Below are 26,544 nucleotides of genomic sequence, written 5' to 3' on the forward strand. Positions count from 1 at the left end.
CATTAATATAACATTATACCCAGGCTTCCTACCCCCCACCCTCACTGGAGTTACAAAAGCAGCGGATGATCTCCTGTACAGCCCCAGCCTTCTTTATTTCAGGCTGCGGAGGGCAGGCAGCACTCTGAAACATACGGCAACTGGAAAGAGTATTCAACAGTTTAAGATGCAAACGAGCGCAGCAAATCCCTACAGTGAAGGGATGTAAATAGCATCAGGAAAAGAAGCGAGTATATTACCATATTCCCCTCGAGAAGCCATTGACTAAAGAACACGTAATCCCAACAGTGGTCTCATCCCTTATTTACTTCCACATTCTTCCCAAAAAGTCAAGAAAACAGCGATTTGTTCTTGCTCTCTTGTATTCCTGAGGCTGCCACTTGGCAAAAATGCAGAGCTCGCCTCTGCTGCGCAATGCCTGCCTTCTTCCTGTACCCAACTATGAAATTCTTCCACTTGTGTATTTTTATATAAAGAACAAAATATATTAATTTTTGAATAATAATCTTTATTTCTTTATTAGTTTATTTGTAAAAGGTACATTGTAATCCTGAGCTACTGCTTTTATACATTTAGCATCATACAAAGACAGATCATTTACAGTTTGATCATTTACATTTATTGTGCTCCAAAATCCTTATCTGAATACCATTTTGTCCTAGCAGGAACATAGATAATTTAAATTACATGTATCCCTGAAACATCCACATTAATTTACCCATCTGACCCCATTATCTAAATTACTACAGTCGTCTAAATCACTCAGGACATTCCTTCCAAATTTAGCAAAAACTTGTTTAAAACTATGAAGATGGGCAGTGCAAGAACTGGTCCCTCAATCCTTTGTGAATACATCATTAGAAAAAGCTTTCTCTTTCCGTATTCTCATAGCAAGTCAGTGCTAAATTGACGAGATCTACTTTGATGGAATGGTCCAAGTAATAGTTTGCTTATTTCCTTATTACAGCAGTTAATGTGAATTTACAGTGTCTCCCTTTGCGGTGACCAGTGCGGAACTCTCCCAAACAGGGAAAATCTGACATGATCAGAGGAAAGTAAGAGGCAACCCATCACCATCTTATTGTCACCTACGTGACACTGAAGTACTATGAAACAAGTCGTATGAAATGCTTCCCTTAGACCCTGTAAAGGAACTTGTACGAATAACCGGAGTTAAGTTCCATAATCCGAGCATGGCTTTTAGGATTTGCCAGGTTAAAAAAAAAACAAAACAAAACAAAACCAAAACCAAAACACCTGCATCCCAGGATCCTTGAAAAGAAAGCATTTATCCTAACTGAAATCCAATCCTGGATAAATGGAAATTTAATTGGATTACCAAAATAGCATCTCTCTACCTGAAAAAAATCTCAAAGCGTACAGTGTTTACAAATGTCTCTCGAGCAACAGTGTCAGTCCTTAAAGTACACTCAGAACTTTCATTTCCTGAATAAGGTCACTATGATCTTAGGCAAAAGATACAGTAAGCAGTTCAAGCAAAATGCTTATTGCTTAGGTTTTAAAGCAAGCCACTTTTATATGATTTTAGTTAAAACGTTAAGTACAAATGTGAAGCTACTGTAGAAACACTTATAAACACTCTTGCTTTTGAATTCTTACTGATCATCTAGAAAAATGGCAGACGGATTTTAACATAACAAAGGAAATGTAAAACTTAATACTGTCTGTTGAAATAAAATTCAACACCTATAAAGACAGAGTTATGAACGTGTAAACACAGCTTTAGTATTCAGAGCTAGGGAATCTAGCAGCAAAACAAACTATTTGCATATTATGTAGTGCAATGAACAGTTGTTCTTAGAGACCCCCAGTCTTAAAACTACTTTGAACAGAATGGAATCCTTACAGGAAAGGTCTTAAAAGTGTCCAAGATGTAATATCCAGAATTACTAGATGTTCATCCGCTATAACCTAACAATTTCTCTACGCAAAACTGTGCTCTGGATAACTGACTTTAATGGCTCCCCAGTAGCAGGCTCGAATGAGGCAGATTAAACCTAAGAGATAAGCGATAGCCCAAGAAACATACGTTGCGTGAAATCGCCTGGCGAAATCCTGTGTACCAACCTAAAAAGAGAAAACGAAAAGCGTCAAAACATACAGTGCTATCTGCTTTTCAGGGAAGAGCAGATTATATTAAGAAGCATTTCAGCACCTTTTTTACTCTGGTAAGGTTAAATCAGGTCTTTTATTAGCTTAATTTTACACGATCGTAGGATAATTGAGCTTGCAAGGGACATTGGGAGGTCTCTAGTGCCAACTTCCTGACCAAAGTAGGGTCAACTCTAAGGTCAGACCAAGTTGCTCAGGGTTTTAATCCAGCTGGGTCCCAAAAAACTCCAAGGATGGAGGCTACACAAACCTCTGGGCATGCCGAATGGTGAAACGTTTTCATTATTTTCAAACTCAGTAAGAATGTTTAAAAAAAAAAAAAAAAAGAAATCTGTCTTTTAATGTTTTTATTTCTGGCTGTCACTGTTTTTATTAGGGAAACCGGAAAACTCTTCGTAACTCATTTAAGCTCGCACATAATTATTCCAGTTATAGGGCAAGTTAGAGGTCTAATGAGAATCATACATCTGAATTTAACTGCAGGTATTTCCTCACATGTACTTTTTGGGGCCTGATGGGTAGAAAATTGACCCTAGTAACCAGTACCAGGTACTTCAGAGCCAAGCGAGCCAGAGAGTTTTCTCAGTAATAGAGTAACAACAGAGCGAGCCTTGCGTATACGTGTTTCTGACTTATGGAATCCCATTCCCCTCCACTGCAGTGGAACTTAAATTCCTGGCTATACAGCAATATGCAGTTCTGGAAAACTGAACGTTTTGAGAGCCCTAGCAAGAGCAAGATGTTCCAGTATTTCTACAGTAAAGTAAAACCTTTTTTTCATAAAACTGAAGTTTTTAGAGAGACGAAGAGTCAAATTTAACATCGAGGAGACTCTCAAAGTGCCAGAACATTTGGTTTTTAGGAACATTTCATTTTTCTGGCAAACTTGGATGATTAAGTCCATGGTTTTAATAGAGGTGATAAAACCCACACAAACTCAAATGCTGGGGAAGGAAGAGCTGGTCAGGCAAAGGAGCTCCTTTGTACACGTACACCCCCTGCACACAGCTGCAAACGTATCCTAGTCCATCACTCACAGTTAATCCGACTCCGATGAAGATGCATATCATCCCAATTGTAATATATGCACAGCAGCGTCTCCGTGGCAGGGCACTTCCAACAGAAGAACTGTTAGAAAAGAAACAGTATTTTACATTAAAAACCGACCAAACTACGTAAAAAGTAACTGTTCAGTCTAAACGGAGGGAGGGGAGGGGAATGGCCATACACACACACCATCTCAAGTTTATAAAGGTGTAGGCAAAGTCTACAATTATACCAAGCAGCAAACGACAAGAGTCCACGTTTGTTTCAAAGGGGAACTATTGGTGAAGATTATCTAGTATCTAAAAATCTAAGTGCTTACAACAAAGGGAGCGGTGCCACACCTGCAGTTCGAGTGTCTCCACCTCCTATATCCACAGTGCACCCAGATAAGCATCTTGAATAGCCTCTGGATTGCAAAACCCAACCTGGCTTTGCAACTTCTATGTAGGTTGTTAGACACCCTTTAGACTTCTAATACATGGGTTTAAATACATTCACATAGGCATCTAAGTAACTGGAAATCACTTCTACCACCCCTAAATGTCATTAACAGTAAGAACCTGCACTACCTATTTCTTGGAATAGCTCACCCAATACTGCTGAGTGGCTAAACTCTACCCCACTTCTTGAAGGTAAAGAACCCAAACCATTTTAGTCACAAATGTTTCAACATTTCCAAAGACTGCAATTCTTTAGGCACGTTCAAGTCAGTTTTAGTTACTTCAAAAACATGACAAGTTCTTTTTACTTTCCAATGTTCTTTTAGAGTTCTACCACAAGTTACACGAGCTGCATAAATCACTGTTGACAACCAAGGTAAATAAATCCCCTGAAGTTCTGTGACTCGTTGTCTAGACTGTGAACTCCAACACAGATAGATTTGTCTCGACCTGCTGCGTTCAGCTAATTGTTACAGTGCTTCAGTCAAACAGAATATAAAATGCAAATAAAACCTTACATTCTTTACTACGGGTTAGAAAAATTATTTCAGGAGCTCAGCGTTGTTTAGCAAATACATCTTGAGTCACACGTTTGCAATCACAGCTATACTAATGAGGAAAATAGAAACATGATTTAATTCCATTGAAACACAGCTAACACGTAGGTCCATTGAAAGGACGAGAGAGGTGCTTTCATAAAACATGTACCATCTATCATAGAGGTAGTTTTGAAGCTTCCTGAAGCATGTGTTAGGTTGATGGTTGGACTCGATCTTAAAGGTCCCTTCCAACCTAGACAATTCGATGATTCTATGTTATCATTAGTTAAATACTTCATCCTGTTCTGGGAGATCAACATGCCTTTGGAAATGCTGAGATGCTTGTACTCTGTGTTCAAAGATGCAAGGGAAGGTCATTTCCATCTCGTGATAGTTCAACATACTCCAGATAAACATGTAACAGAAGAAAGCACTGCTGGACTACTGAAGTAGTACATCTGTCATATGACTGATCAAATTTCTGGCTCCAGTTGATTAACCACATAGGCCTCATATGCTTAGCATGTGACTAGAATTTTTTAAGCATTCATCTTACAAAGTCTTCAAATAGATCGGTTTAAGCAGCTTTACTCCAATATTATTTCTTTACAAGGAATTTCTAAAACGCTCCAAGAAAACCCCAACCACAGTGCTCACGCTAACACCCTGAGCTTCACCTTGCAAGGCCAGGGTTGAATAGAGGGACCACTCACGAGCCATCTGTTATACTGTTTCAGAGGAGGAAAAGTCCCCAAACTGTTCTGCTCCTTAACTTCCCAGGGAAAATGACTTCTTACCGAAAGCCTCACCATACACATTTGGGCTGGGAGAATTTGCAATTGGGGAAATAAGGGTATGTGGCCACCCTCTCGCCCCCCCACCAAAAGCCACCCTAAATACTTCGACAGCCCTCCTAGAAGAGGGATATGTTGTCTCATTTCAAGTTACACAAAGGAAAAACCCCAAAAAAACAGAGATTTTTTATAAAAGCGGAGAGGGAGGAGACTTCTCCAAAAGCTGAACCGATGAGCACTGAGCTTGCCAAACTGACCTAAGGTTCCCTCCTCCGCAGGATTTCCTGGCTACGTACTCAGAAAGTTAATTCTATTACAGAGCTGGATACCTTAAGATAAGCCGGCAGAAATGTCACGTTCAATACATCTAAAACACACATGATATTTACTGTACTGGTTATTTCACATGGAGACAAAGTTCATTTTGGGAAAGAGACCTTCACTTTCAGAGCTGTAAATGGTGAAACCGCAGGTGCCGTGTGTATTTTCCATCCCTATTTCCCTCAAGCTCTGTCCCCTCCTGTCCAGTAAGAAAGGCTGGGAGAGAAACCACCATCTCAAATACCGCAAAAAGGAACGTAAAGAATGTCTTAATTTAACTGCCTTTTTCTTTCCACAGAAAACAAAGATAAAATTCATGTATTAAGTTTCCACGGTCACATAACAGACCTGGGAATATTTAGCAAACCCAATAAATCATAATTTATTTTTCATCTCCCAACAGTGATATTAGCCACTTGGCCACTCCAAATAGCGAGGTTTCCTTCTACCCACCCCAAATTACACACCACAAGCTAACTTTGAATAAAGCGAGCTGAGACCCTATCCTAAAACCTACCAACTGCGGCAACTCCGACAGGCACATCCAGAAATATTAAAACTGGGGTCAAAAGAACATTTTTAAATGGCAGAAGCAGCTGTTTCCATCGTGGCACCAATGAGGGTGAAGTCACTACAAAGCTATCCAGAAGGCAGCGGTTCTTTCTTTCCCAGATGCTGCTGAGGAAGCAAAGGCACCTGCCAGACCTTCGGGCAGCGGCAGCAGATATAAGAGACACCAAAGCCAATTTAGCATCAGGTAGCAATTAGAAGAGGGACACGAGTGACAGAGTATTAAAGGAGTAGCACAGGAAAGAATGCAGGGTCTCTTGTGCTCCAAATAATAGGAATTACTGCCAGGATTTCAGACATGCTTTCAGAAGGGTTTTTAAGAGGAAGATCAAAATACCAGTATTTTGAAGGTGAATAGCACTGCTGAAACTAGGCTCCACAGCAGTGACGGAGTTCCAACATCTCTCTCTTTCCTAAAGGCCCTGCAGACTTTACGGGGACAAAGTGTTACAAATTCATTAGGGTTCATCATTTTGTCAGACCTTAAAAAGAAAAATAAATAGGTTCTGAAGGGAAAAAAAACCCACAACAAAACAAAACACACACACAAAAAAAGAGAGATTTGGCATTCTGAAATAAAAAATTGTATGATTCAATTCTGTTTCTGGTAACTGAATTCATGATCCTGAAGTTTCTAGATGATGTAACATACAGCTTGGGAAAGAGAGCAGCAGACAAAAAACAGTTCCTGCTTCTTCTCCATCATTAAATTAGAAAAATAACCAGAAGCCTTCCTTAAACCTCTTACTCTTTTGGGAAACAGGCTGATAAACATCTGGTATTTTAAAACACAAAACAACACTAAAAAAGGCAAAAGAAAGTTTCTCCCCAATTCCCAGGCGTCAGCCTCTACACTATAAAATAAAACTATATTGCAATAATTTCCTCCTTCGCTACATTTGTTGTCCCAATGCAGGAGATAACATTCAACTAAGAACCTGCATCAGGCAGAACCACTACGCACCAGCAGGACTTCTGCAAACACCTTACCTATACCGGCACGACCAGGTTTGTAGTCCGTTTCCAAAGATATTTGGTCATTTACCCAGTTAAGTGATTTTATTCTCTGCATCACAACTACTTTCCTATATTTCCCAAATTATTTTGCAAAACAAATGACTCTTGGGGGGTGAGGGAGGGACAGGACAATGACACAAACGAAAGAAAGCATATCACAAAATAATACATTTGTGACCACAATGGCAGCAGGTAGATGGGATTAAAAACAAACAAGAAACCCAAGATCCTGTTTCCCCCAACATCCAGATACGAAAGGTCCCTTTGTTTATGCGCTCTGGGCACGATCGCTTTATTTTCACTGAACATTATTTCATTATTGACCTTTTTGTATAATAACTCCTAACTTCCCCTGCAATTCTACAAGGCATTCTTCATATTAAGATCTAGTCTCCGTCAACCAAATAGGTGGTCACAAGCAAGCTATTTGCAGAGATTCACTGCACTTTTAAAAATGTTTGAAACAAAATCATGAAAATTACTTGAGAATCGGAGAGTCTCAGCAGATGTCTTCTTCCTGCTGTTTGCCTCAGTCTACAGTATCCTTTTTTCAGTGACAACCATCAACTGAGTCAACAGAAGGAATGAATAGTTTTGCGTCTGACTAGTCGGCTACTAATGAAAGAAGTTTTGCATTAATAAACTGAAATAAAAAACCCTACATTCCCTTCTGACTACTCAGCGACAGGTACGACGACCTCTGACAACGGGCTGATAGACAGCAGCAGGTCACTGCAGTTATTTATTCCTCCATCACGACTCACAGCTCTGCCTCGCCTATGCTGTGCCCTAAATCCATGCATTAGAAATGTTTATGGTGCTGGATGCGCAGAACTCCTGAGCATCACGTCTCAAACGCGGGAAGACACCAAGCAACTCGTTCCAAGTTAAATTACAATATTCCATAGTTCGCATCATAGAATCATCTAGGTTGGAAAAGACCATTGAGTCCAACCATCTACCCGACTCTACAAAGTTCTTCCCTACACCATATCCCCCAACACCACATCTAAGCAACTCTTAAACTCATCCAAGGATGGTGACTCAACCACCTCCTGGGCAGCCTGTTCCAGTGGCTGATCACTCTCACTGTGAAGAACTTCTTCCTAATGTCCAGTCTAAACCTACCCCGTTGCAGCTTGAAGCCATTCCCTCTTGTTCTATCACTATTTGCTTGTGAGAAGAGACCAGCACCAACCTCTCTACAGTGTCCTTTCAAGTAGTTGTAGAGAGTGATGAGGTCACCCCTCAGTCTCCTCTTCCTCAAACTAAACAGTCCCAGCTCCCTCAATCGCTCTTCATAAGATTTATTCTCCAGGCCCTTCACCAGCTTTGTTGCCCTCCTCTGCACCCGCTCCAGCACCTCGATATCTCTCTTGGATTGAGGTGCCCAAAACTGGACACAATACTCCAGGTGTGGCCTCACCAGTGCTGAGTACAGGGGGACAATCACCTCCCGACTTCTGCTGGTCACACTATTTCTAATACAAGCCAGGATGCCACGGGCTTTCTTGGCCACCTGGGCACACTGCTGGCTCATATTCAGCCGCTTGTCAATTAGAACCCCCAAGTCCTTTTCCGCCAGGCAGCTTTCCAGCCACACTGCCCCAAGCCTGTACCAATGCGTGGGGTCCTTGTGGCCCAAGGGCAGAAATGCCTATTTGTTGAAGTTTGGTTTGTATTCTGCCATTCAGCGATGCTCTGGTTTTATTATATGCTTTGCACTATAGACAAAAATACTAAGAAATCCTCACACTCCAGCCAGATTTTAAAATACAAGCAACATAAATCGCAAGAAGACAGACCAAAAGATCACATGGTATAACTTTTGGACTGTTGTTTGGAATGAGTTTTATTTTGTTGGGGTTGGGTTTCTGGGTTTGTTTTCTGTTGTTGTTTTTCTTAAGGTTAAACAGCAACTAATCTTGTACCTAAGGAGAGTCAAGAGAAAAGCTGAGCTCATTTATCAAGTGTGACATGATAAAATATAAAACATAATGGCAATTAGCTTAAAAGCAAACAAACCCAACCACAGAGCACCAACCCCTCCCTGCCCAACTGAAAAGACTGAATGCAATTAACCCTCAGTGAAAACACCCCTGCAAAAGCAGCACCTCCTCAAGACCCTGAGTTTATCTGACCTACGCGAACTAGAACAGACTCACCACTCCACACCCCATCGGTTACACTCCGGAGGTTAAACCTGCCACCACACTGACTTCTATATCAAATACTCCAGTAAAAGATGTCAATCACTGCTTGGCCAGGCCATGCCAACACCTACAGTGTGTTTATCCCAAGCCTTCTGCTTCCTAAGGGACCTGCTCGTTTCCCTACAACATGCAACACAGCTGTGGTACTCCATTCCCACTGGAAAACACATTTGCTCCTTTAACTGGAAGTCACACTTGCCTATCAAAGGAAGATAAATGTTTAAATGAATAAGCAGGACAAGAAAGTCTCTGAAGTAGTATTTTTGAAGTCTTACTTCCCACCCTGTGGTTGAGATTCCACACAAATTTAAAGCACGTTAGTAGCATAGCTCGTAACACCACTTCAAACTAAGTATTCCTCACCTCAGGTAAGAAAGGCCAAGCAAATACTCAAAAAAGCCCCAAACCGAACCCAACACATAAAAACCTCTTACGGTTCTTGTATTCTATTTCTCCTTCTTAGTGAAGTAATAGCAAATGAGTAGACCAGTTATTCCGCAGTAATTCATGCATTAGCGTGTTTAGTGTTTATGAAGATGCTTAACACAAGTCAGTTGTTGAGTTTATGAACTCAGTAAAACCTCTTTCAAATTAAGACAAGATTATTTCCTTCCCAACTGTTACAATACGCCAATTCAAGTTCTACATTTAAACATGACATGCCATTAACTGCATGAAGGGGTAAAATTTCAAGGACATAAGTTGTTAATTTTAGCAACCCATTCCCGTCTATTGTTAGCAGCTTATTTTTACCTCTAGCAATTCAATGGGAGAACTCTAATAAATGCAGGTTGGATTTGTAGAAGTTACTGATTTGTGCACAAAGAACGGGGAACTCACATGCACATAACATGCTCTTTAGCCTTGAAATTCAGGTGAGCACAGCAAAACAATCAGCACAGCAGACACATTTTACTCCAAAGCCTTTTACGGAATAAACACTGGCAACTTATTTAACAGTTAATTTTCTTAACCTTGCTTTCAGAGAACTTACATTTTTTTGCAGTGTGGGCATTTTGCTAGTGTGTTAAACCTCAGTTCCATCCACTGTAAAAAGAAAAAATAAAAAGGTTGAAAAACTGGCCTGAGAAAACGTTTGTTGTATTTCATGCTAGATGTCACTGTGAAAACATTTTGCTTCTCAGGCTTTCTCTGACTTGTTTCTTGCTTTCTTCCATAAATGGGATGCCCTTTTGACAGAAGGAACATCGGATTGGGATTTCCATGTGAACATTTCCCATGACTTGCCTTAGTATTACAGGATTCGCTTGACGTAATGTGGTTCCATCCCCACGCGCAGTATGGGCAACATAATATTAATGCAGGCTTTTCTCTTCCTTCCATGACTATGAATATACCCAGAATCAAAACAAGTGTGTTTTTTCTTTGGCACAATTACAGATAGACGCAATTTTCCATCTTTCCCCAACCCTTGCATCATTTGCACAGGAAGATTTAGCTAAAGAGTATTTTAGAAAGTAGATGTCTTGATCAAGTTTTACATACATAAAATAGAGAAAATTATTGGCTACTTAAATGATAATTTTAAGAAGGTGGTATAGAAAACCGTACCTGGTATGGTCATAGCCTTCCATGCGTAGACTACAATCTGCCTGGAAAACAACCTTAGTGGAACTAATGCCTAGAACTACCTCAACCAGAGGATACACAGTCATATACTCATTTAAAAACAGCAGCTTTCGTTCAATTTCATTCTGTGCTAACAGAAGTATTAAACAAGCATTTTAATTTTGTTTGCCTTGAACAAAGGGAGTAAGATTATTGTTCTTTGCTCTGTAAGCAGTTATATTGTAATTGCAGCTCCCTCCTGCTGCCTTTCTCAAGTGGAGGTAGTTAGCACAGTTTCTTGGTGGGATATAATTCTCCTCTCCCCTCCCCACTTAATTTATGTAAAAGCCCCTCTTAATTTATGTAAAAGTCACACTGCAAGTTACTAGCAGGGGAAGAAGCCACAGCACAGACCACCAATGCCTCCATTTGGATCCTCCTTATCTCCGTGAGAGATCAGAAGTCCATCTACCAAAGTGAATCGTGTTAAGTGCTACAAACACCAATCAGAATCAGAGCCCTGCCTCGAAGGGAAAACAGGACCTACCTACAGCACAGCACCATTTAAACACTGCAAAGAAATTTATGATTTTATGTGCAAAGGAAGAGGATGTGGCTTGTAATGCCTTGCCAGTATGTGCAGGTTTTGCTGTGAGCGAGATTCTCATCTGTAGTATTTAAGAGTGCATTTTCCTGCTTTTTGAAGGTCTCCCTCAGTTTTATTTACTTCTAATGGGGCTGATTCTCCACAAAGAAGAAACCCATCATTTTTTTGCCTGGTTCTGAAGCATCCAGTTACAATACCAGCTACGTAGTTGTTCTTTAAAATTTATTTGTTTACAAAGACTTGGCCAAAGTCATTTAGCACAGTTGTATTTTATCCCTAAATCAAATGAAATCTGCTGAGCAATGCATTTAAGGAGCACTAACTCTACTTCCACATTCCTGCCAGAGTTCGTTATTTGCCTGCATCCCTGTCAAAAATGACTGTTTCACTTAGTTCTACACAGCAAAAGCAGGGTAAGGTGTGGTTGTCAGTACCAGGGATGGAGACAGGCCTCTTGAGAGTGCTTCTTTGAGCTTTTTAAACTGCAATTCCAGAAATAGAAGCAAATCTAAATCCAGGACTTACATTTTATGTATTTGTAATTCAACTTCACATCTGTACACTAGTTTTATTCCAGGGTAGGCAACTCCATTTCCAAAGCTACTCATTAATGACCTTTCTAGGGTTTTATTTATTTTTTATTTCTGATTATTAGCCATAATTAGTAATGGATACAAACTCAAATGTATTTGGGCTCCAAATATTGATGGGAAAAAAGAGGCATTGAAAATCTGTTTTCATTTTGAGTTACCTGGAAGAGAAGCATGAACTGTTATGATGCCTTCTGCGCAAATCAAAAATATTTGCAGAAAAAAAGCAAAAACGTGACAAAACATTCAAACTACAAGAATTCAGATCACAGTAGCACACTAGGGAAAGGTTATTTTCATGCACATTCTAATTCTTGGAGTTTTGGTGCGTTTAACAAGTAGTTTAATACATGGTTAAAGCTAGTATTTTCACTCGTATTCCCGAGTGATCTAAAGTACCTAATCTTTTTTCATGGCATTAAGAAAACTTGAGGTCACAGTTACGTGAAATTTAGCTCCCTGTCAACAATACAAACTGTATTTTTCCCATTGAAAAAATATAATAAATAGCCTAAATCCCTGATTCGATGTACTGAAACACCGATAAAGATTCCAGAGCTCTTAGATGTTTCAACTGTGGATAAAGACAGATATCCATTGAGGGATTTACTAGAAGAATATGTCAAACTTGCGTCTTTCTGAGCCTCAAATAGTTCTCAATGCATTCAATAAAAGCCAGAGGAAAAAAAAGACATATATACACACACATCCCTACATACAACTGCTTCTGCCAAAAAAAGCTTTCCCTCCGCTCCCCTCATGTCTTTTGGGAGAGCAAAATACTTCTGCAGATTAGAACATTTATTAGTTTTCTAAAGAATTTAAAGGGCCTTCTATTCAATTATTCTAGAAGGAATATTTTTCATACTTGATTAGTTTTTAAAAAAGTAAAATCAACCGAGCACAACGGGCAAACCGCAGTGCTTCACCTAGAGCCTGTGGCTCACACAGCTCGCTCCTGGCTTCTAGTCCTTGAGGGTCTCTCTGACAGCAGGAGGACAGGGACACCCCTCCCCTGCCTGCCACCATTTCCAAAGCCAATTTGGCCTCGACAGCCACAAATCATCTGAGTCACAGGGCCCTGGGAGAGGGGCTGTGGGGAATGACTTACTGCTGGCAGGAACTAACTCAGCCACAGCCCGAGTCCAGAAGCTCTCAAAAAAGCCCAAACCAGGTCAGACTGCGATTCAGTAGGACAGTAAAACTCTCCTCCTGGCCTCCTTTTCTATTCTACTGCTTATCTGAACTCCAATCTGCTATAAACAGTGCAAACCTTAACACAGAAAAGATTCCTATCGGATTACCAAAGGGAAAAAAAAAAAAAAAATCTGATGAACAAAACATGAATAACTAGTGATAGTTCCGCTACAGGATCACTTCAGTACTAAGTCATTCTCCCAGCTGAGACAGAGAAACTTGAAGCACTCCACAGCATGAAGCATGCTTTTAATAATTTGTAAAAAACACTCCCCCACATGTGTAAAGGCAGGGAAAGCACAGCCCATGCTTATGCAAAAAAAGAAATTCTTAGAAAGGTGGTAAACAAGTTGATAGTCTTAAAAGAACACAGAACAAGCAACTGACAATTTGACTTTTCCATGCCAGGGATTCTAGCTGTGTTTGTCTATTTTTTTATTTTTTAACTGCCAGGTAAAGTAAAAGAGATAGAATCACAGAACGGTTTGGGTTGGAAGAGACCTTAAAGATCATAGAGTTCCAACCCCCCCTGCCATGGACAGGGACACCTCCACTAGAGCAGGTTGCTCAAAGACCCATCTGGCCTGGCCTTGAACACCTCCAGGGTTGGGGCATCCAAAAATTTCTCTGGGCAACCTGTTCCAGTGCCTCACCACCCTCACAGGAAAGAATTTCTTCCTAATATCTCATCTAAAACCTTGATCAGTAAGATACTGGAAAGAGTTGCTGAGAGATGCATCTGGCATTACATATTTGCTTTACAACATGGAGATATCAAAGGGCAGAAATACCCTCACAGAAGCGGAGTTTCCAGGCTGGCTAAAGCCCTTCTATTTTTTTTTCTTTTCTGTTCACTCTCAAACCTAAGGAATGTCCTGATTTTTCTTAACTAGAAATTTTATTTGCAGACTCTCAAACTTAGTAATGGGAAAAGGTAGAAGCAAAAGAGTGGTGGGAAAGCTGTGTAATATGAGAAAAAAGGAATTGTTTCTTGATAACTCAGCATAAAAGAACACAACCTTCAAACTTCTAATGATTTTGAGGGTTTCTTTTCAATGTACCACAAAGTGGTAAACTCATCTTACTGGCAGGCGGGACTATGAAGTTCAAAATGATGCAGTTCCCTAAAGCAATCATCAGATCTGAAGTCACACACAAATGCCAAGTAAGAAAACTTAGCCTTTTAAGGCATAATCTGGTAATTATGGGCAAAATCAGCCTTTAGGGGTTTTGGGTTCCGCCCCCCCCTTACGTTCACCTAAAGAAGTTCATAGTGTAAACTGCAGAATTAATTTGGGCTACTCTTATAGAAAGCAAATAGGGGACAAAGACAAATAATACTCCCATGCTTATGAAGTCCCCCAAAGACAGGCCAATAGTTTAGCAATGAGAATTTTACTTCATAACACTGACTGTCCCTAATAAAAAAAGAATTAAAATCACATAGTAGCGATAGTCTTTTGTGTTAAGAGACGCCATTAAAACAATACTGTAACTGTTCTACAGCACTGCTTTTCCCTGTGCAGTTTTAAAGCTCTGCTAAAAAGCATAATTGCATTACAAAATTAAATTATGACTGTATCAAACGACAGTGTTCATGCAAGTACTTAACTGTTTGTTAAATACTACTTTTAAAAAAAAATGCTAAAAGAAAAGGTAACCGTTAATAAGATTCCTGGTTTAGAATAAATAGTTGAGATGGCCTTTTTCTTCCATAGATCCCAGTAGCTTTCTGTTAGTTACATTATTCTATATTGCATACAACGTTCTCACTAGTTAAGGTCACATAGAGACTTGCATTGAAAAACAAAAAAGCAAACACCCCCCACTCCAGCTATCTCCAGTTACAGACCACTTTTCTTCAGCAAGTGGTATAATAGAAATATTTTTTTTCTTAATATATAGGCAGAATTGGTAGATAGAGTATTTCTCAAACATCTCTCTAATGGTTTCTCAGGTCGTATATTACTTGTAAATTCATAATCAAATCCCTAGCTCGCCTTTAAAAAAAAAGTGTAAGAGCCATCACCTGCTCCCTGCATTCCTCATCTACTGCAGTAGTAAAGCCACGATAACACACCTGGATCACACATTTATCCATAAACCTGAAGTAAAGATTTGAAGGCACAAGTCTATTCCATTATGGAGCCTATCACAAGTGAACCCTTCTCTCACTGCTGATAGAAGCCAACATGGAGCACCATCCCCTACACATTTTCACAAAATGCCCTTGAGTATTCTCCTTCCATATGAGTGCATCTCTTTCTCTGCAGATATTCAAGATTTCCAGAGGGTCCTACCAACCCCTACCATTCTGTGATTCTCTGGCCTTTATGTATCTTACAATCCTTTGTTTCAGGAACGTTAACACCACTCTGGTGACAATGCAGGTCCTTCAGCTGTACCACTTATGTTAGGCATTTCGCATCACTCACAAACCTGATAAACATTCAGGCACCATTAGATGATGAAGCTAAGGCTAACTTAGAACCTTCCTAAATCAAAATTCAAGTATGGCAGGCCCTTATCCATGTAAAAGGCTGCAAACAGTTTGACAGAAAAAGAGTACTCTTGCATCCTTCCAATTCAGAAAACAAGATCAACTATCAGCCGCACACGTAACCCAGAATCTCCAGTTGTGTAACAACTGGCAGATATGCTAATGGAAAGTGCTGTCACAAACAGCTGTCAGGGGTCCACGCAGCAATGGTGGAACTGCGCTCTCAGCCACTGCAGAACACAACCACCACTCCAAGCCTAAGCAGAACCTGGAAGCCTAACTTCCTTTTCCAGCACCATACACTCTCACGTGGCTAAGCAGTTAAGACTGACTTTGGGCTTTATTCGTGTATGCACAAAAAGACTGTTAAAGTTTTCTTGAAATGCATGTAGAGATAACATACAGACCATACATCCACAGCACCATGAGCACAGAGGCTTTAGTTCCTCAATGATGCCACAGAGTGAGGCAATATGCTCTTAAAAGCGATTACAACGAATAGCTTGAGGGACAGCACAGCAAGCTGAGGAGGAGAATCTGGTGCTTTACTTACAAGGAACGTATTTCCACAGTGCCCGCATACCACTCTAGTTCCGTCTGGTTGAACTGGCAAGGCAGGCTGAGCTGGCTGCTCTTCTGGGATCAGCATTACTGGACCAAGAGTAATGATGCGTCTACTGCGTTAAGAACATTAGATGTACATGTAATTAAGCTAGCAAAAGAGAAGGACGATGTGTTTGAGCCATTAGCTCAGTCACTACCAAACATTTTACACTTTTAAACTATAATCTGCTTTTTAAACAGATGATGCACCCAGTTTTGGTCTCTCTCCAAAGTGTTTTCAGTTTTGAAAACATTCTCTTTCACTGCAAGATCTGCCATTCAAGCCAGAACCCTGTAGAGATCAAAGACTTGCCATCATATGGCAGAAACACTCCTCAGGAAAATGAAATCTTAATACCCAGGCTGAGCAAGCCCATGAATTGGAATGTACGTACCCATGTGAAACATGTAGAAAGGGTAAGGACTTTTCCATAACCTGGCTCTCCTTCCCACCCCACTAACAACCATGTCGATATAAGCAGCATACCCACATTTGTACTTGTAAAAATTCCATTCAAATGGAGTGAATTAAAGAAGAAAACCACCCCAGGTTGACTAAATGCAATCAGTTTACTTTAAAAAACCAGTTTGTAAGTATTTGCTTTTATCTTCAATGTATTTCCAGTGTAATTATACAATTTGTGTGTCCAAAACGACAGTACCCAAATTAACCAACTCAAAGCAGACTGAGCCTAGCATGAAAAAAGTAAAGGGAAAACCAAAACATTATTTAAACTGCAGTGCACCTCTCCCCATATACAACCAAATTTATATTCTAGATGGCCTCCCTTTAATCTGGAACCTTCTATTTAGGGCATACTCCCAACTCTCTCCTTCAAAACACCCTAATTTTGCTCATCTTCTAGTAAGATAAATACATAGGTTATCTTAGGGAAACTGCTGAGATATGTACTTTGGAAATTATTTTAATAAAACGAAGGAGTTTCTGATTCAGCTGGTTACCAATCATATGATCTATTACAACTGAAGTATCCCATGAACATTTTTTCACTCTGACAAAATATTTGGAATGTTTTGAAGTTTTCCCTAACACTGCATTAGTGTTTTTTTAAAAAAAAAAAAAAAAAAAAAAAAAAAAAAAAAAACCCAAAACAACCTAAAGTCTCAAACTGTGTTTCAAAACCAGAACAGCCAACAGACTGGTGACTAGGGCACTTGGTGCCATAGAGCTTTCGTTCAAGTAGCTGTAGATCTAGCCTTCATCTCAGTTTCGCCCACTAGAGCTGCACCACGTATGATCAAATTACTCCTACCCCAGTGGGATCTTTAACACCCTAAGCCCAATAGTAAGAACGCACAGTATGGCAATCGGACTTATTTCTGTGATAACAAATGTGTAAATTAAAGTTGAGAGCCAAGAAGAGACTGAAAACTCAGTGTAACGAAGAAGGGAGGACAGGACTGAAGCCAACCTACTGCTCCCTCTCCTGTTTCATTCCTAAGACTCCACTTGGAACCAAGCAAAGCGAGCAACCTGTTTACAATAATTAAGTTGGCAAGACATTGTAACTGTTAAGTCCCAGAAACAGGAAGTTATTTTCTTCTCCATTGCTCTTTATACCATTTGTTCCTTATAAAGTAGCTAAAATGGAAAACATACATTTGAGACTACAACTAAGCACAAAAAAAGAAATTTTTTTCCTCTTTAATCTTAAAAAAAAAAAAAAAACCAATTCAAAATTGAGACTACCACAATTTATCTCTGCAGTAATTCAGTAATGCTCTGTGAGTGTACATGTGCAGGGGCACAGGCTTGAACCTCTTTCAGTTTTAAATACTCAATGCAAAGAGCACCACTGCTTTAAAGAAAGCTATCTCAAGGCACTTACAGCTTTTTATTCTTACCAGTTTGGTCTTGGGCAGCCTATTTTCCGAGACGTATCCTTACAGATAAGGAGACAATTACATTGACATCTAACATACTTCTTCCCCGAAGGAGGGTTTTTGATTGGCTAAACAGCAACACAAAAAAAAAAACCAAAACACCAGAGAACACACATCAGAAGTCATGGTAATTCACTTTTCTTCCTCATAACAGTATGACAAAGCAGAACAACCTCAGTGGCAAATTCTTGCTAACAGAGAAATACAGTTCCTCTTACAGAGGAAACTTGAAAGTCAAGACAAAAGTGGAAGTTTTCTCTCTCTGCACACAGAAAGAAGTGCAAATTTCCCCACTAGAACAAAAAGAGATTCTGCAAACTAACGGAAAAAAACATATTTTAGCAATGAATTCAAGACTTCAGTTTAGTTATTTTCTAGAATGTGTGCTTAAGTAGTGGTATTTTTTTAAAAAAACAGTCAAAACATCAAGAAAGCCTCCTTGCCTGGTACAATGGCTTTATTCAACAGTGAAAGGATCTGCTTCTCAGTCACTAAGAGAATACATAGACATCACTGAACTGTAATCTTATTTTAAATGGTACTGAAATGATCTTTCTCCAACCTGGGACTCAAGTTTCTGGGTCCCTTTCATACAGCAAATCACAAGTCTCAAAAGCTGCAAGATACTTTGTCTGGCCTGAAACATTATATATTAGCATGGAAAGTGAGTATTAATGGCAGGTTCTCTCTCTCGCAAGCAGAAAAAAAAAATGAATGTTTTCCTACAGATATAAGGCTTCCTGTTTTCTGGACATAATTTAAAGTTCTTTTCCTAAAATAAATCCAAACCAGTGTTTTTCATGCAAATGCCCTGAGTAGCTGTGGAGTGCTGCAGTATCAGATCCCAAAACTAAAACTGGCAGGAAGGAGAGAAAAAAAAAAAAAAAAAAAAAAGAGGCAAGAGGCCAAAAGCTGAAGACTTGTATTAAGAGAAGGGGCGGAGGAGCAAAAAGGTCTGTGATCACTGGAACAGAAACAACAATTTCTGCATTTCAAAATTGTTGTGTTGTGGTTTGTTAGCAAGCTAACAAATTAACTGAGTAGTATTGCAGGAGGAAAGCACACATCCAGGGAAACGTGTGGATTAGTTGTTTTGTTTTTTCCATTCTTAAAATAATTCAATTCTTCATTTCTCTTCATCCCATCTAAAACAGTTTTACCCTTCTTTACAGAAGAGTAATTACTTAAACTTTTGCTCTTTGTCCTCTGCCTCAAAAGGAAACATCCTGCACAGCCTCAACAGCACGAAGGTTTATTCTAATTGCTTATGGCCATCCTTGTGCCAGCCACCCTCAAACTCGTACACTATCAGCCAGCTGCGCTGACAGGTCCTTTGGAGGGTGGTGGGAAGGGACTCACCCATTGTAGGTGAGGACACGAATTCTACCAAGGATGCACTTCAACATCCCCCCACCTCCCTCCACAAAAAGAAAATGGTAAAAAAAAAATAAAAATATCCATTTTACCGTAGCTTCGTTGCAAACTGTGCACTTAACAACATGTTGGTGCAGCTTGCCATCCAAATTGATTAGCGACTGGCACACGCGGCAGTTTATTACAGGAACACCGCTGGCATCTGGGCTCGCAATGGCAGTATACGGAGGAGGGAGCTCTGCTGCAAGAGATCAGGAAATCTCAGTTGAAAAACCAGACAGGGGATCCCACAACACCATCAGCAAAGATAGTCTCTAACAGTCACAGCCTCAAAAAAATGAAAAAAAAGTATTTATATAAAAAAAAAATATCTGAGTCAATAATTAGCATAAACGTAAGACAAACGTAAGTTTGCTTTCCCCTTCCCCACAACTTCTTTGTACGCCAACATCAACTTTATGTAGTTGTACATAAAGCATACCAGCAACACAAACACACCGTAAATCACCCCACAAAAGTGGATCAGATAAAAGGGTCATCGATGCAACTTTAATTTCAAACCAACTTTTTACAGACTTTAGGAAAGGGAGGAAAAAAAACCCCACCCAATCCCATTACAGATTAGTAGCAACTAGAGACTGGCTTCTGAAGGAAAAAAAAGAAGCAGAAGATACAAGAGGCAACGTAGACAGAAGAACTATAACCAGCATTTACAAACATCTGCAGAGACTGAAACACAGTCAACTATTTACCATATAGTATCACATACTACAGGTAAAAATACAGAAAAGTTCTGTTAAGGAAACAGGTCTTGAATGGGAAGTGGTATAAATGGCTTCTTTTTTGAGTGCTGCAACAGCAAATTTCTGCTATCTTGAAGAAAAAAAAGATGAACTGAACCATCAGAGCTTCTGCTTGCAAGGGTTCCAAATATTTTTGTTGTCCAAGATCCAAAGCATGGAAGCACAAGGACTTTTAAGTCACTTAAGACCGGGTAACACAAGGGAGAGTACAGTGGCCTCAGGCCCCCGGGGAAGAGCAGATTTCAGCTTTGCCGGTCCTGAGCCCATGGCAAATCAGGGAGGAAACACTCAGGAGCCTTCTCAGCTTAAGAATCCATGGAATGAAAACAATTCAACACAGCAACCTCTCACAAGCTTATTACCACAATTATTTGGCATGTAGCAGCACCGGCTTTTATTTCATCGAGTAGTCCAGGGTTCTTCAGGTAAGCAAACAAGGAACGGGCATATTTAGTAGTTCACACTTAACTTTTTTTTTTTTAATACTAATAATTTGAAACTATTAGCCTTGGACTTCAATAAATGATTTCATAATTACATCCAAGCAGCCAACAAACTCTTGGGGGAAGCAGTGAAAGATCAACCTACTTTCAGTTCATGAAGGGGACTGCACGGAGCTGTATCTGCTGGAGGGGTGGCGAGGGAAAAATCACGGGCTCCTATCAAAGCTGACAAGCCCAAATATTAAATTTAACTCTATAAGAAAGCACTCAGCACTCCTTCACTCCGTTTTAAAGTGAATGTCATAAGCTGGAGGGATGTAAGAAACCCTGCCTGCCCTTCAGGTCCAAAAATCATGCCAAACCTTTGAAGCAGCATTGCTGTTGGGTGCCCGCTCTCTCTTTGCTACTTGGGCTACAAACAATCTGGACCCGTACTTGGTAATAACTCACAGAGGCAGCAGAAGGAAGGCGGACACCTCGAGGGTCTCAGAATCGCATCCAACATACTTGAATTACTTCAGACGCGAAAGAAAATTAACTTGTATGCAGCAATGCAATTCTGAAGTCGTCACACAGAACTGATGCTCCATTACTTGAGCAAGTGAACTTCACCCCTTCAGCTTTGATATACTGCTTGCAGAAACCAACATCCTTAAGAAATACCAGGTAACTTAAGAGGGTTGTTCTGACTTTTTTCTGTTTCTGAGGAATCACATTCTGAGAAAATACAGCATCCAGTCAAAAATTTTGAAGAATAACAGTATTTTGCAGTACCGCGATATCCTATTTTCAACACAAGGCTGCCACATGCAAGAGAGGGGATATTACAAGATATTAGCAAACAAAACACACAGAAGACAAAACCCCAACCCTCAAACCTCCGCTTCGGCAACTGGCAACAGCCTCAAGCCTACTAGATCACTGCAGAAGCCAGGTTTGAGATGCAGATGATGGGAAGAGCAGTGTCTTAGCGGCGAGTGGCCAAGTCAAGGCTGCAGCAGGGGGTTTTGGCCATAAGCTGGCTGCCCCACTGCTCCCGCAGCCAGCGGCTGATGGGCTTTGTGGCTGGGAGAATAAACCAAAAGGCACGTCCAGCAGACCCAATACCAAACTCTCCATCAAGACACCCCTACAGTTCAATCCCAGCTTTGAGGCTGCTTTTCTGAAAGGCAACAATCACGTTACAGAACTTCTTGGCTTTGTCCTCTCCATTTCAGGTGCGACTTCTCAACCTTATCAACTGGGCACAGGACAGCTGTAATAAGGAAAAGCAAACAGTATCTTGAAGGATGCTAGGAAGTGAAGAGACACCCCCCCCCCAGCCTTTCAGCTTTCCACCAGCCTGGAGTATTTTAAGAATTGGCAACTATAACCTTCTAGACATTTATAATATTCTATACCCTACTTGTAAGCGACAGCCTACTCGTAAAATCCTAAGTGATTTAGGATTTTGAAAGCTAGTAAAACGTTTTGTGTGAGCACCTACAGACACCACCAGCCACTTCTCCAGCCTCACTACTGGAGCTGCTCGGCTTCCAGGTATTCCTGTCCTGCTGGCTCAGCAAACTGCAGATAGCGAGGGAATAATGGCTGCTTCTCAGAGTGGTGCTGCAGCAAAGAACATTTGCTACGGAGCAGAAAGCCGGAGGTAGCCTGGCACTGCAACCTTCATGCTTAAAGAAAAAGTGCATTTGGAAGAGCTCCAAAAAATAAACCAGCAAAAGCCATCAAAATCAAGTTTAAATTAAAGTATATTGGGGGGGCAGAGTTGAAAGTGAAAATAAAGGCATTGTCTCAGAGATGGCTGCTCATTACTTCTTAAATAAAAATTAGGTTTCAAAGCACTTTAACAGATGTACTTTGGTAAGACTTTTTTTTGGACAGTTTTAATTTCAGGCTAACTACAACATCTAAGAACAGTTCACGAAGGTGCATCATGTTGGATGTGACTGGATGGTAGGCAAGTTTCAAGCACACACCAGGTGTTTCAGGACACATTTAATGAGATACTGAATTTCCTGCTGCTGACATACCAAGTTTATAGCTTTATTATCACTTCTTCTTAAAAAAAATAAAATAAAATAAAATCCAATAGTAATTAGTTCAGCAAGATTAGCAGAGTGCCCTGCCCTGCAGTACGTCTGACTAACCTACGACTCCCTCCTCGTCCCACAGGACAGCAATGCAGTGGAAGATACCACATATTCAACCTCAGAAATTCCTTGTGGTGCTCATGCGTTTTCCTCCCTTGGTATCCAAAGGGCGGAAGTGACAGGTGAACCACTTGCAGCTTACCTGGGTCAAAGAGAAATGAGTTTGTTTTGGGGTTTGTTTTGCTTATTTGTGTTTTGGTTTTTGGTTGTTCTTGTTTTTTTAAAGGAGATTTTTTTTTATCCTGGCCTGGGAGGGTTGGGTGAGGGAAAAAGAGTTAGTGATTTATGTCAGAGAACTGAGAAAACTACGTTAAGAACTAAGAAAGCCTGAAAAAAAACCACACCACCCTACAAAAAAACAAAAACAAAAACACCCAAACAACAAAAGTGCTGAATAAGCACCTTATTATAGGGAGCAGCGCTGATGGTCCCAACCTTTGTCTGTGTGAAAAGTTGGGTCGCTGCTACAGCCCAACAAGGGAAGAGGAGGCTACTTTCAAACCACGGCCTCTCTAATTTAAAGCTCAGAATGACATATTGGGCAGAGTAGATAATTACAGGGATAAATCTATTAATGCTCATTCAGGTGGTAGTTTGGAGTGCACAGAGCTTCCTCCTTCCTCTACCTCCAGCCCCACACCACTCAGGTGATGTTAAGCAAGGAAGCTCTGCAGAAAGGGGTTTTGAAGCAAAACCCCATCACCTCACAAGAACGCTTCTTCCCTCTACGTCTAAACTTGCACTAGGGAGAGAGATACAAACTGCCTGTTAGCTAAAAAGGTGGTTCAGCTTCCGTAGATCCTTTCACTAAGGATAACTGACAGAGCAAGGAAACTAGAGCTACCCCGACACACGCGACAGCTCTGCAAAATTTTGTTCTGCAGATTATCTTTTTGTAAGTCTTGAAGAGCAGTTTTGAAGTGCTACCTAGTAAGCTTGCTCATGGACTGATCAAACAGGAGATCCTCAACTTGTGAAGAGATGTCTGACATTTAAGAAAGCTCTACGGTTCCTCCTCGCTTTTGGGAGTAAGCCACTTAAGCGCCACACGCCACAGCTGGACCAATTAACAAGAGTTACGGACAGGCGCTGAAGATGCAGCAGGACACAGCCACCAACTGCAAGGAGCACTTGGAGTCCACCTTGTTTCCAGGTCGTGAGTTTCACCCTGGCTTCAAACAAGAGTCACTGATCCAAAGCATTTTCGTTGTTTTTTGAAATCTACAAAGACCCTTTTAAAAACGGATTGAAATGTACGCAAAAGTCATAGTTACGGGATAAGAAATACCAAGAACGAAACCAGGGACTTTAAACTAGACTTCTGGATTTTTTTTAAACTACAAAACTTAAGGGATGATGCCAATCCTACACAATTCGATTGAAAAAAACGCACCAAACCCCCCTGCTGTTTTTCGGGCCAATGTTTGTGCAATTCAAATGAAAGTGAACAGTCAGCATCAGCTACAGCACTAACTGAAATACATTTTCCTATCAAGGCAAAGGGGACTAGCTTTCCACGGGTTTCAATATTATTCAAAACAGAGAGATGCTCACTCATAGCATTCTAGTTACTTACGTAGTAAAACTATGCAATTACATAAAAATCCTAAAAAAAGGGCCAACACACTGGAGCCAGTGAGATCAGGACTGTAATCTTACATTTTAAACGCTACTGCTAGTGGAGCAAGGCTAATCTTATTTACTCTTGATTCCTTCAGCTTTCTCTTCCCCTTGCTTTCTGCTCTAAAATGTTTAATTGGGAAAAAAACAATAAATCTATTAATGTATTTTGTAAACCTCCTGATTCATATTTTCTAAGTGAAATTTTTTCACTTGCTTATTAAATATTCATTATTGACCAACAAGATGATTTTCCTCAGTCTGTAGAAGAGAGCTAATACCATATCTATCATTAAGCCACAATTCCAGATTTGTAACCGCAGCATCCGACTTGCTTAAAAAAAAAAAAAAAAAAGAAAAAAAAAAGAAAAAAGAAAAAAAAAAACCAACCCATAAAGCCAAAACCAGCTATGGCCTTGAAACGTGTTTGCAAGGGCATCCTAGTGGTTTTGGGCTCCAAACTGCCGGGCTGCACAGAGACCCTCCAGGACTTCAATGCCGGTGCCAGACCCGGGATAAGGCTCTTCCAGGGTCACCAGGGATAAAACAGGGATGGGGGTACCTTATTCCGCTCCCGCACCCCCGCTGCGCCCAGCTGGGCTGTTCATAACTAGGCATCTTTTACTTAATCCTGCTCCTTAATTAATGGAGGGGAACCCAACTCCCAACAATTACCTTGCAAGCTCCGGCATGCGAGTGAGTTATAATAAGCAGACCGGTCAGGGCTTGTTCTACCACTGCAAACAATTATTTTAATTTTTTTTTTTTTTCTTTTTTTTATTCCCGCCCCCCTACACCCCCTTCTGAAGAGTTCGCGCCGGAGCGGCCTACCCGGCCCTCAGCCGCCTTACCTGTTGTTCCCCAGCTCGGCCCCCGCCGCCGGGGCAGAGCCAGGGCTTCCCCCCCTCACCCCTCCCGTTACCCCCGGCCGACAAAGGCGGACGGACACACCCCCCCCCCCCCGGTGCCCCCAGCCCCGCCGCAACCGGGCGGAGACACCGCGTCCCCGTCCCCCTCACCGGGCGCAGGGCCCTGCCCCCCGAGGGCCGCGCCGAGCCCCCCCCGACCGCTCCCGGTCCAGCGGCCACCCCCCCTCGCCCGGCACAGCTCCGGGGTCGGCGGCTCTGCGGCGCCGGGAGGGCGGCGGCGGCTTCCTTACCTCGGGGGCTGCTGTCCGGTAAGTAGGGCGGCGCGGTCGGGGTGACATTGCCGGAGCCGGGCGCGGAGAGCAGGGGGGAGCGCTCGTCCACCCCCTCGGCGGCCATGGCTGCGGCGCGGAGGGCCCTTCCCGCTGCCGGGCTCTACGGGGAGGGGCGGGGAGGCGGCGGCGGGGCCGGTAGCGCTAGGGGAGGGGGAAGGAGGGGAGAGGAAGGGGCTGGGAATGAATGGGACCGGGGCGGGGGCTGGGCGAGCCGGGCCTGCCGCCCCCCGTCACGGGGCTAATGAGCGGGGCAGGCCGGGGCGGAGCGGGCGGGGGAGCGGCGCTGCGGCGGGCCGCACCGGGGCCTCCCGGGGCGGGGGGCCTCCCGGGGCGGGGAGCCTCCCTGCGGCCTGCCGGCAGCCGCAGCGCCGGCCGAGGAGGAGGAGGAGGAGGAGGAGGAGGAGGAGGAGGAGGGAGAGGGAGGGGGTGTGCGGCGGAGAGGCGCGGCCCGGTCCGCCCCTCGCTGCCCCGGGGGGCCGGGCGGGCTCCCTCCTCCCTCAGCCGGCACCGGCGGGGGGGGAGAGCCTCAGCCCCTCGGTGGTGGCCGTAGCACGGAGCGGTAAAGGGAGGGCGGGTTCAGCAGGAGGGTGTCTGGAGGAGAAACGTAGCAACCTTCTTTTTTAAATCTTTTTTTTTTTGTTATTATTTTTAAAGTGCTGTTGATTTTTTTTGTTTTGTTTTGTTTTTTTTTTTTTTTGTCTGAAACGCAGTGGTTATAAATATCAATCCTAGGGAAGTGCCATAGTTGGTTTAACTGCTGCCAGTCGCCTTTTCCAGGAGTCTGAGGATGCTGACCGGCGGTGAGGGACTAGACTGAGTCGGTACCCAGTGGGGTGTGAAAATGGTGGTAACCCTTAAGGGCACTCTAAAGGTGAGGAGATAAATCTCCAAGTTATCAAATCTGC

The 26,544-nt window shown here is 41.8% G+C and overlaps 1 protein-coding gene across 1 annotated transcript; it reads right to left on the reverse strand.

Moving 5' to 3' along the window:
- Positions 1-496: 496 nt before the first annotated feature.
- PIP4P2 (phosphatidylinositol-4,5-bisphosphate 4-phosphatase 2) lies at positions 497-25,703 on the reverse strand. Its single transcript, XM_074145466.1, has 7 exons — positions 25,598-25,703; positions 19,512-19,660; positions 18,007-18,113; positions 16,091-16,214; positions 10,069-10,121; positions 3,171-3,261; positions 497-2,088 (listed from the first exon to the last, which is right to left on the reverse strand). The coding sequence occupies exons 1-7, from the start codon at positions 25,701-25,703 to the stop codon at positions 1,945-1,947; spliced, it is 774 nt and encodes a 257-aa protein (XP_074001567.1). The 3' UTR covers positions 497-1,944.
- Between the last annotated feature and the right edge of the window lie 841 nt (positions 25,704-26,544).

This window comes from Numenius arquata, chromosome 3 (genome assembly GCF_964106895.1).
Source record: "Numenius arquata chromosome 3, bNumArq3.hap1.1, whole genome shotgun sequence".
NCBI classification, from domain to species: domain Eukaryota; kingdom Metazoa; phylum Chordata; class Aves; order Charadriiformes; family Scolopacidae; genus Numenius; species Numenius arquata.